This window comes from Camelus ferus, chromosome 20 (assembly GCF_009834535.1).
Source record: "Camelus ferus isolate YT-003-E chromosome 20, BCGSAC_Cfer_1.0, whole genome shotgun sequence".
NCBI classification, from domain to species: Eukaryota; Metazoa; Chordata; class Mammalia; order Artiodactyla; family Camelidae; genus Camelus; species Camelus ferus.
The window spans coordinates 24,215,344-24,228,025 of NC_045715.1; the positions used below are offsets into that span (position 1 = coordinate 24,215,344).

At 45.2% G+C, this 12,682-nt stretch overlaps 1 protein-coding gene across 2 annotated transcripts in view; it reads left to right on the plus strand.

The window, feature by feature from the left end:
- Positions 1-12,131, plus strand: part of PNPLA1 (patatin like phospholipase domain containing 1) — a 61,495-nt gene extending 49,364 nt beyond the window's left edge. For both annotated transcript variants that reach the window (XM_032462944.1, XM_006195311.3), the window contains exons 5-9: positions 352-412; positions 5,619-6,182; positions 8,586-8,652; positions 9,858-9,981; positions 11,695-12,131. In XM_032462944.1, coding sequence (XP_032318835.1) covers positions 352-412; positions 5,619-6,182; positions 8,586-8,652; positions 9,858-9,981; positions 11,695-11,745 — 867 coding nt within the window. In that variant the 3' untranslated portion in view covers positions 11,746-12,131. The remainder of the gene's footprint in view (positions 1-351; positions 413-5,618; positions 6,183-8,585; positions 8,653-9,857; positions 9,982-11,694) is intronic.
- The last annotated feature ends 551 nt before the right edge of the window (positions 12,132-12,682 follow it).

A 12,682-nucleotide genomic window follows, 5' to 3' on the forward strand; every position in this document is an offset into this window, starting at 1 on the left:
CCAATAAGTGGCAGCACTGAGAGTTGAACCCAGTCTCCAAACTCTGCTTTTCACACGGTCCAGATGCACCTTCTCTGATTCTACTGTAAACATCTCACCTTCTCCCGCCAGGGGAGGGTACTGACCAGCTGTGAATGGTTTGACACATTCATGCAGCATCTCTATGGACACATGATCAGAAACTGCTCCCATTACCTTAGCAGATAATGAGAGATGGGACACTGGATGGGTGCATTTTGAAAATCCCATCAAGTAAAGCTTAAGAGCAATGAAAGTAGCTGCTCTGGGCAAGGGGACCGCTCATGTCTGCTGCCACAGCCTTAGTTATTTTCCTGGTGCCCCACCTTGCAGATCCTGCACAGTTACTACTACCAAGGGTATGAAGATGTCGTTTTATACTTGAGGCGGCTGAGTAAGTACCCTGTGGGGCCCCAAGGAAGGGGAGGTTTGGAGGGTGGGGCAAAAACAGGAAGTAGAAGGGCTGAGTAGAGGGACATTTCCCCCAAGTTTGTGAACAGGAGACGTCCTTCTCCCTGGAAAGCCAGAAATGGGTGCAGGAACCTGACAGCCTTCATTGTCCAGGACAGGCCACTGTGGCCAGAAATTAGGATCTAAGTGGAAAAGGGGCTTTAGATTAACTGATGGGACAGTGTCTGGGGCTTTTGTAAAAAATATATTCTGGGTTTAAAAATGATGTTTAGGAAATACATACCTCGTATCTTCCTGGAGAACTCCATTTTCATGTCATTTCATCCTCTTTCCAATAAAACTATATTGTTAATGTAGAACTAGATGTGACTAGTTTACATTTGTGTGAGACTTTGAGTGACATATTAATCAACAAATGAGAGAGAAGAGCCCTTGCCCCATGTTGGTTTGGAAAACATGGTTCCACCCCTGTGTATCCTCTGTGTGTTATTTGGGTGGAAGGAAGATTCCAATTACATGTATTATACACTAACTCCATGAAGGCCATGGCAAACATACTTGTTTAAAGGAAAGGGGGAAAAAGACTTTTCCATATTTAGAATTAATTCCATAGAGCACATTTCCAGAAAAAGGGATTCCTGCATCAAAGGGTGTTTACTTAATATTATATCATAATTCTTTTTCCATGTTGCCATATGGTCTTTGTAACTACCTTTTTGGCAGCTGTGTAATATTCCATCACAGTTGTACAGAATAGTTTGATTATTGAGTTTCTGAATGTTCAGTATTATAAACAATACTGTGGTGAGCTTTTTGTGCATGTAGTTTAAAAAAATATTTTAGGAGTGAGATTAAGGGGTTAAATGAAGTTTTTTCCCTAGATATGTTTCCCTTTTTTCTTCAAAGTTGCTTACTGCTTTCCTAAGCTCCCCTTGTCCTGACTCTGCTTTCTCCTGTGTCCATTCTCCCAACAAGTGTGGTGGGAGCAGGAGAGCAGTGTGGAGAGAATGTGGGCTCTGGAGGCAAGTAGCCCTGGTCCAGAATCCCTATTCCCCAAGCTGTGTGAGCTCGGGGAAATCACTGCCCCTCGCAGAGTCTTGGTTCCTAATCTGGAAAAAAGGTCTAGATCCTGGTTCCTGTCACCTACCAGCTATGTGATCTTGAGCAAGTAATTAATCTCCTGGGGCCTCAGTTTTCTCAGCTGTACAGTGGACTAATGGTGGAAACTACTTCAGAATTTTATTCCTAACCATAGTCAATCCAGGCCACTGCCCCCTCTGACCTCAGAGACAGGCCCCTCCTCTCACCTCTCTGCAGGACAGACTCCTCCTAACCCTAACTATCCTCTGACAACTCCCCCCCCCAACGCCTCCTCCACATTTACATAGGTGACAATTATGAAGCTAAGCCCCAAGTGTCCAAAAGGAGGACAACCTGAGAGGTGTGGTGGCAGAGGAGATGGGGGTCTCACCTATGGAGCCTCAGAAATAGGACGGCTTTGGTTAGGGCCTAGGGTCCTTTCCACCACCAGCTGGGGAGCCCCTCCATTCTTTCCTCAGTGATGGTGTATATTGAGGACTTGGGGTTTGGGGGTTCCCTGATTTGGTTCTTGGATCTTGGAGCAGACACCAATTCCTTGCCCCAGGAAACCCCTCTACACCTCAGATTGCAGCCTGGCTACCTGGCTACCTCCATACCTGTCTCTCCCCTAGAACTTTTCCTTTCTCTTCCTCTCAGGGCAAGCCCTGGAGAGTGTTGCAAAGTGAGTTGTTAAGCATCTCTATTATCCCTCATTTCTAGTAGCCCCTTATTCTACCTTCTTGGGGGGAACCCAGTGCCCTCTCATCTTCCCCCTTCCACCCTTAGCAGGTGGACATTTTCAACAGGTATGAATGGGGGTCTTAAACCCAAAGATGAAACTCTAAGAGTAGCATTGCAGGCATCCACTCCTGAATTGTGGCAGTATATGGAGGATGGCAGGTTTTCCCAATGGTCTTGGAATCACTCCAAGTAGAAACAGACACAACTCATAAGGGAGAAAATGTCTTGTGCTGGCTGCCAGCTGTTTTTGCTTCCTCTTCCTATTTGCCAGTATGTGTGTGGCTTTCTCAGTGCAGGTTTTGACATTACCACCTAAATCCTCTTAGCTTTGGTGGGGCTGGAGTTTTCTCCCGGCACCAGATGCGAGAAGGAGATTCCAACATATCCTGAGAAATTGTGGTTGGTGCCCAGAGCTACACTCTTAATCCCCACCTACCATCTGGGAACAGAAAACAGAAGTCTGCTCTAGCCTCCCGCCTGCTATCTAAACAGGGATCAGCTCCACCAGGAAGCCACACCTGCAAGGTGTCACCCTCAACTCCTCAGCTCACATCCGGGCACCCTCTCTTTCCTTCCTCCTAAGGGCTCACATCCACCTAATTTTTTCTGCTGCCTCCCTCTCCACTCTTGGCCTCCCCTGGCAGCAGCCTTCTCCCAAAGGGAAGGTCACTACTTGCTGGCATCCTTGAAAATCCACATTCCTCACACAGATGTGTGGACGTGGGCGTTGAGGGAGGTTGGAGCTCAGAGGATGTCGTGTCTGAGATACCCATCCCACATCCAGGCCTGCCTGGCTAGACTGGCCTTCCTTCCTCCCCCGCTTCCTCCCTCACAGTTTGATAAGTTGTCACACACAACACATACACACACGCACACATATCTGTGAAACCAGCACCACAATCAAGATATGAAACAATCCAGTCATGCCCAAAGTTTCCTCATGCCCCTTTGGGACCCCTCCCACCGCCCCTCATCCCCCCCATCCCCAAGCAAACCCTGATCTCTCTCATCATAGATTAATTTACAATTTCTAGAAATTTTGATAGATGGAATCTTATAGTATGAACTCTTTTTTTGTCTGCATTCTTTCACTCAGCGTAATTATTCTGAGATTCATTTATATCATTGCATGGTGTAAACAGTTCATTCCTTTCTGCATTCCATTCCACTGTATGAATACACCATAGTTTATTTATCCAGTCACCTGTTAATGGACATTTAGATTGCATCCAATTTGGGGTTGTTATGTATAAAGCTGCTATGTACACTCATGCACGAGATTTTGTTTGGACAAATGCTTCCATTTCTCTTGGGTAAATGTCCTCAAGGTTCATCCATGTTGTAGTATATTGTAGGAGTTCCTTCCTTTTCAGGGCTGAATAATATTCCACTGTGCATATTTACCTTATCCATTCATTCATCAGTGGACATGTGGGTTGCTTCCACCTCTTGGCTATTGTGAATAATGCTGCAATGAACATAGATGTGCAAATATCTCTTTGAGATCCTATTTCCAATCCTTTTGGATATATACAGACTAAGGCACACACCCAGAATGTATATTTAACTTTTTAAGAAGTTGACAAATTGTTTTCCAAAGTGGTTGTACCATATTATATTTCCAACAGTGTATGAGAATTCCAATTTCCCCACATTCTCACCAACAGCTGGTATGGTCAGTCTTTTTCATTTTAGCCATTTTAATAGGTGTGTGGTGGTATCTTATTGTGGTTTTAATTTGCACTTTCCTAGTGACTAGTGTTGTTGAGCATCTTTTCGTCTGCTTATTAGTTGTTCAAATATCTTTTTAGTGAAGTGTTTGTTCAATTCTTTTGCCCATTTTCCCCTAGACCTTTAATAAGCTTTATTTTTTAGAATAGTTTTAGATTTACAGAAAAAATATGAAAACAGTACAGAGAGTTTCCATATACCCCACATCCAGTTTTCCCTATTATTATGTCTCATACTTGTTAGATCTTATAGCATGGTACATATGTCATTTGGTACATAGTATGGCATATTGTTTACAATTAATGAACCAATACTGATAAATCATTGTTAACTAAAATCCATGCCTTATTCAGATTTCCTTAGTTTTTACCTAGTATCCTTTCTCTGGCCCAGGATCCCGCATCATGTTTAGTCATGCTGTCTCATTAGGCTCCTTTTTTATTGGTCACAATTGCTCAGACTCTCCTTGTTTTTAATGACCTCAGTGACTTGAGTACTGACCAGACATTTTGTAGATTGTCCTTCACTTGTGGTTTGTTTGATATTTTTCTCATGACTAGACTGGGGTTACGGGTTTGTCATCTCTCCTTGGTATCTCAAAGGCCCCCTAAATGCAACATGTCCCAAACAAACTCAATCTGTGCTCTCCCTACTTCTCCCCGGACCCGCCCCTCAACAATCATAGTCTCAGCCAACAGCACCGAGATCCATCCGAAGATGCAAACTACATACATCCTCTCGCCCCTCAATCAATCCACCACCAATTCTCATTTATTTTACCTCCTAAACAGAATCCTCTACTTCTTTCTAGCTCCTTCCAGGTGCAAGCCTCACACACCTCTTCTTCACAGCACCCTGATAGGTTTCCCTGGGTCCCCTCTTGCTTTTTTCAATGAGTCTCTACACAGCAGCCATGGTGATCTTGTCAAAACCAGAGACAGGTCAGCACCTCTCTGCTTGTAAGTCTTCACGGTCTCCATGAAAACCAAGGGTCCTTGATGCCACCTATAAGTGGCCTCCTCAGCCCCATCTCCCACCACAAGTGTCCCCACCCCTGTTCCATGAACACTGACCTTTCAGGCCCTCAGCTTTCTCATGCTCCCTCGAACCTGTGGCCTTTGTGAGTGCTGTTCCCTCTGTCGGGGGTGCTACTCCCCATCCCACCCTGGCCATGCCCTGGACTGTTCCCCATTCTTGTGTTGGTGCAAACATCACTCCCTCCGAAGACCTCCCACTGAAGTCCTCCCTGTTTCCCTCTCTCCTAGTCCCACGTTCCTCTCTTCCTACCTCTTGTCTTGGTAAAAACTTGAATTTTTTTGGGTGATCAGTGCCTGCCTCCCTGCTAGACTGTAAGCTCCAACAGGCCAGGAACCATCACCCCTGCTTTTGTCTACCTTGCCTCCTCAGTGCCCAGTGGAATGCCTGGTACATATAGATGCTCAATAAGTATCCACTGAAAAAGTGGGTCAATACACAGTCACATACTCAGTATAAATTCAAGTAAATAAAGAAAGGCCATTGAAAAGCACTAATCCTTTATATGAAAATAATTTGGGAAACCATTTTTTTGTAAATACTATACTGATGCCAGGGGGATAGTAATGCCACCTGTGACCCTATGCTGTTGTATTTTCTAGATGCTGCTTACCTTAATTCTCCTTCCAAGAGAGTGGTTTTCCCCCGGGTAGAATTGTACTGCCAGATACAACTCGCCCTTGGCAATGAGTGCCCTGAACGCAGTCAACCAAGCCTCCAAACAGAGCGGACTAGTCTGAAAGAATCCACACAACTTCACACACATCCCAAAGAGGGAGAAATGGGTGGCCATGGTCCACCTCTGTCCCCACCTGTGCAGGCACCTGAATCCACACGTGAGTGGCCTGCGGAGTCACCTGTTTCACCACCTGCATTGCCACTGGCCTCGTCACCATCACACCCTCCAACTGCCTTGCCACCTGTATCACGCCCAGCTGTGCACTTACTACCCAGTTCGACTCCCGGGCAATCACCTGTATCACCATCACAGCAGGCACAACCAACTGGGTCACCACCCAGATCCCCACCCCTTCAGTCACCTGTGTCCCCCAAGCCATCCCTGGGGCCTTCCGCTGTGGGAGCACTTCCAGCATTGCCCCAATATTCTCCTCCATCATCACCTGCACAGCCACCTATGGAGGAACCAGACCCTGAACATCCTCAAGGTATGGACCCTTCTGGCTTCTCACAGCTTCTTCATATCTTGAGCCCACTGGCAAGTGTGTAACAACATGGTAACTAATTACTGTAGCTTTAGAGGAGTGCATTGGTGAAGTTAGCCCTTAGCGTTAGCTGCTCTACTTGCTATGAGGACAGGGCACCACAAGAGGGCAGTGTACTTGACATTTTGTTTCTGCCTTAGTCCAATCTTTGTCAGTGTGGTCCCCAGCCAGCAGCAATAGCATCCCCTGAGAACTTGTTAGAAATGAAAATTCTTAGGCCCTGCCACAGACCTACTAAATCACAGATTCTGGGGGAATGGGACCCAGCTGTCTTCCTTTTTTTTTTTCACAAGCCCTCCAGGTGATTCTTTAGCCCTCTCACATTTGAGAACTGCTATTTTTATTGTGAAAGCCATTGTGCCAGGGCGATGCTACTCAAAGAGTGGTCTGTGGACCAATAAAAGCCTCTGAATTATCTGTTACTAGTTCACAGTGAAATGAGTGCAGAAATTGAGAGTAAGCATTTAGAAATGTTTATCACAATAATATAGAGACTTGACATCCAAGAGCTTGGTCATTTTCCTACTAATTCATTTGCATTGCATTTCACAAAAGTACTAGTCCTTTATGGATTGTAAACAGGATTTTAAAAAACTGGCTCTTCACTACAGATAGTTTGAGAAGCAGCTTTCTGGGGGCACAAAGATGAATAGTTCTCAATTCCTCACTCTCAGGAAATCTCCCCTCCAACAGAAGGAATGGCATGGATACCAACCTCAAAAATACAAGAAGAATTCTTAGGTACTATATAACTAACAAAAATAGTGTTGGGGGTATTCATAGAGAATAAGATCACCTCTCTATGGAGGAATAGGGGAGGCTTCTTGGCGGTGACAGGTGAATTGAAATGGGCAGGATTTTGACAATTGTGGTTTGTAGGATCCTACAGAGTAGAAAGAACATTTCAGATTTTGTTTATTCTAGAGGCTGAGGTGCGGGGAAGGAAGGTGCAAGGTACATTCAGGGTGAGGAAGATATCTGTTTGGCCTCTGTGGATGGTCTGAGTGGGGATCAAGGGAGAGGGGCCCAAATGATGGGCTGAAGCCAGGTCCTCATGGTCCATCAGCCAAGCTTCTATTGTTATTATGATATACAGTAGCAGAGATTAGCAAGTTTTCCTTCTTTGTGGATCTGCCCCAAGTCAGGGATGAGCCCCCTTTCCCTGGAATAGGTTCACTTTGATTCTTTTACTCACAATGGGACAGAAATATCAGGACAATGAGTCAGAAAACTGGTCAAAGTGTTTCATCTGCTCTCTTATTGCTTGTTAAATGAAATGCATTTATTTTATATTATCACACCTGTGCTTTAAGGCAGCCAATGGCCTGAGGAATCCTGGGCCCAGAATTGGCATTCCTCACTCATATTGGGGGTGGACAGAGGGTTCAGATAACTGAGTGGTTCCCAACTGGGAGTCATATTACCCCAGGAGACATATGACAATATCTGGAGACATTTTTAATTGTCACCTAGTGGGTAACATCTAGTCGGGAGATGCTGTGAAACATCCTGCGATGATTCACAGCCCTCACAATAAAGAATTGCCTGGCCCTTAACGTCAGTTCTGCTGAGGTCGAGAAACCCTGTTGTAGCCTCCAGCTGAGTGTCAGCGGGGACATCCTATGCCATCTGAGGGAGCTGAGCAGAGTGGAGCCCCCAGGGGTTCGTGATATCAGTCGTTTTGCCATGGCCATGTTGTTGTTGGGGGTGGGAGGTATTGCAAAAATTCCTAGGAAAACCCATAAACAAAGGAACCACACATAGATTTGGGAGGGCGACGGTTATCCAACAGGTCCCCAGATGAAAGAACTTCAGGTAGAGGAATTTAAATATATTCTATATTATTATTATTTACATATATTACATAATTATGTATTAATTTTCATATATTATATATCCCCATGCTGATTAAAAACATGCAAAGAAAAACATCAGCATAAAAAAACATGCAAAGAGCTTACTTAAGAACAATGGTCGTGAAACTGTTCAAATTTTCTATTCCAGTAAAAAAGACAAAACCATTAAATAAAGCAGGTGATGGAAGAAGTTCAGGCCTCTATGAGGGATTTTCCTGAAAGCTTTCCCTAACACAGCTGCTTTTTGTAAGGAAATTGTTGATAAGATTACATCAAGGACTAGCTTCAGGCCTTTCACAGATGATACTGCCCTGGATCTCAGTCAAGTCCAACAATATGATTCTGGTCCTAAATATGAGAATAAGAGAGTTCTTTACTGTTTCAGATATCCTCACTTACTTCCAATATATTGTTATTTCAAAAAATGACTGAGTACTCCTCCCCCACCCCATCTCACTCATGTCGCCTATATTTTTATTTTTGGCTGTAGCTTCCTTTGCCTCTTCAAATTCAAAAAGCACCACACCTCTGGAAACCGCCAGCAAGCCTTATGCAGTGTAAGTGTCTCCTCAACTGGGAACATGTTCTTTCCTTCGGTCAGACGAGGAGCCCCCTCCTCTGATACTTTCCATCTCTGTAGCTGCCCGAGGAGCACTGGGATCCTTTCCTGGTTTGTGTGATTACAGTGCACCCCCTTACAGTTCACAGACACTCCCCCAACTTTTCCCTTCTTCTGTGGGGGCAACGTGTGGGAAATGAGCCTATTCATGCTGACAGTGCCATTCCTGTCAACACCCCACTGTGCACACAGGAGAATGTACCTACTCTGAATGCAGTGGGAGAGTCTGCACCCTCATATCTGACTTCCTGGTGATGTCTCAGTTCAAGACAGCTAGCAGGCATGCTACATCCTAGCCTTAGGTGGACCCTGCACAGTATAAATTAAGGGACTCTACCAAAGACTTCCCTTAATTCACATTATTTTCTACCAGCATAATAAGGGGGCTAATATTCCTATACTGTAGACTGTCCCCAGAAAATCTTTGTTTATAATGCACACCAATTGTCTGGGTTGTGTAACAAGTACTCCATTATTGTCTCTGCAGTCATTATGAGAGGGCTTAGGGAGCCATGTTTTTTTCCCTTCCTTGGGAACTTCCTTACCCAGGCTCCCTTGCTGGCTGAATGCCAGCTGGGTTAGCCAGTGGGAGGCACCAGCAGGAGATCAGAGGGTGGAGCAAGGGTATTTCCGCCCCCTAACTCCATCCCTCCCTGCCTTCCGGTAGCTCTGGCAGTGGCTGAATTTCTCCATGGCCACACTTGTGGGTATTGGGAGACAGGGCCTGAGGCACTTTTATTTTTGATATTTCCACTCGATATCATATCAAGTATATTAAACATACCTGCTTCTCACATTAAGTATAATTTTAATTATAAAACTTTTTGAAAGTGTTTCCCTAAATTTAATCATTTTGTGCTTGGGCATAACTTATGCATTTTGTTCACATGATTTAAACTCTACTGCATTGACATATAACTGTATAAAAGTGTGAGTTTCAGCTGACTAGTTGGCCTGATGTTACTTAGATAAATATACATTGATTACAAAATAAAAGTTCACTGGGGAATGCTGATGTCCAGCCAGGGTAGAGAACCATAGCATTGGTGTCTACCTGTCTACCTTTTGAACCAGAGCAGGGCCCTAATAGTGGTGTACACAAGACAGGTCATCAACCAACCATTACTTCATCTATTTGCCCAGGGAGAGCCCTGCTGAAGATTCCAATTGGGTGAGCAAGGTATTCAAGAGGAACAAAAGACAAGTGGCACCAGCAGAGGCTTCCCAAGACATCCAGGATCTAAAAAAAAACAGGCAGCAAAATGCAGTGAGTATGACTAATGTTTCTAATAACACAGGGAGGAGTGGGCTTTGGGAACGGTCTGCAGAAAGATTACAAGAGGTAGAAGGGGAGTCAATGAGGGTGGGGATGAGGAGCTGGGCTTTGGAGTCGGACTCACTCAACATAAAATCCCTGCTCTGCCACAGTCTCACCCAGTGAGTGTGCTTACGATGCTTGGTCTTTCTGAGCCTCTGTTTCCTGATCTGTAAAATAGGGCTAATACCAACTCATAAGATTGTTGTGAGGGTTTAAAAAGATCAACCATGTAAATTGTTTCACAGAGTGGAAGGTGTGTAATAGCACTCAAAAATTAGTAGATATTATGGTTATATAACTCCTAGAGGTTAACTAGCTACCTCTCAGCTTCTGAATAGAACTATACTTAAAAACCAGACTAGGCAGGTGGGTGCCCATGTGACTCAATGTGTAGAGCTCCTAACTTTGCCAACCTTCAGCTAAAGGTCCTGACCAATGTTAAGCCTGTTTCTTAAAGACTTTGGCTATATTAAATTGTCATTGATAATCACTTAACCTTTACTGAGCACCTAATTAGTGCCAAGCACTCTTCTGGGCTCAGGATATCAAAGACGAATTCAACTCAATCCCCAACTTTCAAGAGTTTATCCCCAAATTGAACTTTAGACCAAAGACAAGAGTAAAATCAACTAATTTGCCAAACTGTGAGCCCCATATAAGCCAAGTTTTGATTTTTTTACTGACCCATTTCTTCAAGGTGGACTCTGCAGGTGTCTTCCTGCAGTTTTCCAGAGAGGGCAAGTGACTTGCCCAGGGTCACAGAGCAGGTAGAGGAAGGCTTAGAAATCAGGACTTCCAATTCCCCCTTTTTGTCTCATTTCCCTTCATATGTGCTTCCTCGACTTCTCACATCCAGGTCTCCTCTCTGTCCACCCAGCTTTCTCTCTTCTCTCCACTTCCGAGACAGTCTGGGTCACCTACAGGCCTCATCCCAGCTAGATCCAGGAATACAGTTGCCCTGAGATGTGGAATTCCCCAGGATGCCCCTGCTCTGTCCAGGGATGCTGTGGTGATCCCTGAGCCCCATCAGCTCAGCTTCCTTTCTGCCCCTACCTGCCTCTTCCTGGTCACAGTCAAAGCCAACATTAGCCCATGTAATGCCTTGTGCACTAAGAAAACAGCACCCTTTCCTTGAGAGCTTGATTGCCGGCTGGAAGGTTGTTGTGATAGACTGATTTTGTTTGAACAATTGACAGCCAACTGCTAGAAAACTGTATGAATGACATACAAAGCTACAAAATGTATACATAACATTCAGAAAACTGTACAAATAACATATGAAATAAATATGTCTATGAGCTGCCTATCCTTTTGTATCAGCAGTGTATCCTTGTGCAGTGTGCAGCCTGCACAAATGTACTCAGCACCCTAGAGGCCACTCTTCTTCTTTCCCCTTCCTGAAAAGCCAGACTTTTGTACATCAAATAATGTTTCAAACACTCTTTTATCAACTCCTGCTCTGCAAATGGAATTCTCCTTTTGCAAAAGACCCTTGTAAAATAAAGTGAACCCTTGAGATTTCCAGTTTTCATCCATCAGCTTACCTACTTGCTCAGGATGCCCAAGGCATATGAAACTGTGGGGACTGTTCTCAGTGGAAATAAGGGGAGGGAAGTCCTAGATGTGGAACTTAGAAGTGATGAATTTGTGTCCTTTTTCTAGGAAGCTGTGAGCCGAGAGAGAAAATTTGAGTTGGAACAGGAGAGAACTTGACGCCGGTGAGGCCGAGCCTTCTCCTCGTGGCTCTCAGACACCCTCCCCTCACCCCAGGCCCTCCAGGGACTGAGGTGCCACCCACTGCCAAGCCTATCTGTCTAGAGGGTCCTGCTTCCCCCGGGCAGGAGCCTTCTTGTCTAAACACCCGCCCAGCTTCCCTGTGGTCTTTCTACTACCCTCCTGTGGACAGACAGATGGACGTCAACACAGATGGGCACTGAAGAGGGTGCAGCACAGCCTTCCTCCCAACCCAGCTCCTAGGATCTCGCCCACAAGGCAGAACTCGGGGGGGTCAGACAGGGCTGAGGCATTTCTGTTTCCCGTGGTGTCTTCTTCTGTTGTCTGTTTTTGTTCGTACAGCGTACTAAAGGCTTGGCTTGGAACCAGTGGACTCCACTTGAGTCACGCGTGGGACTACCCTGGTGGAGCTGATCTGATCTGACTCGCAGCCATTACAAGTTCCCCAGAGATTATGTGATGCGGCCGGCTTGAGCAGGGCCGCCCCAGCCTTCCCCGAGTCCTGCTGTAATTGTAGAGGAAATGGGAGGCCACACGTGCCTTCCCACCCCCAGCCCCAGCCCAAATGAGAGCAGACTCTGTCTCCTCTGCACACCTGTAGTGAAAATGTTCCACGAGAAAGACACTTTCAGCCTCAATTTTTCCAGCCTGTCCAGAAAAAATTTGGCTCACTTCTTTGCAGAGTGTGAATAACCTCTAGCCCCAGCCAGGCCCAGTACGGGAGCCTGGGCTGCCCACAGGCCTCTGGTGCATTTGCTTAACAAATCCTAGAATGCAAATTCCAGTGGACAGGGTGGAAGACAGCCCTGAACTGTGGCCCCTGAGATGGACACATGTAAATTTAATTTAAAGCCCAGATGCTCTTATGTTATATGAGTATCGATAAATCCTCTTATGTATTTTCCTTCATTTTCTT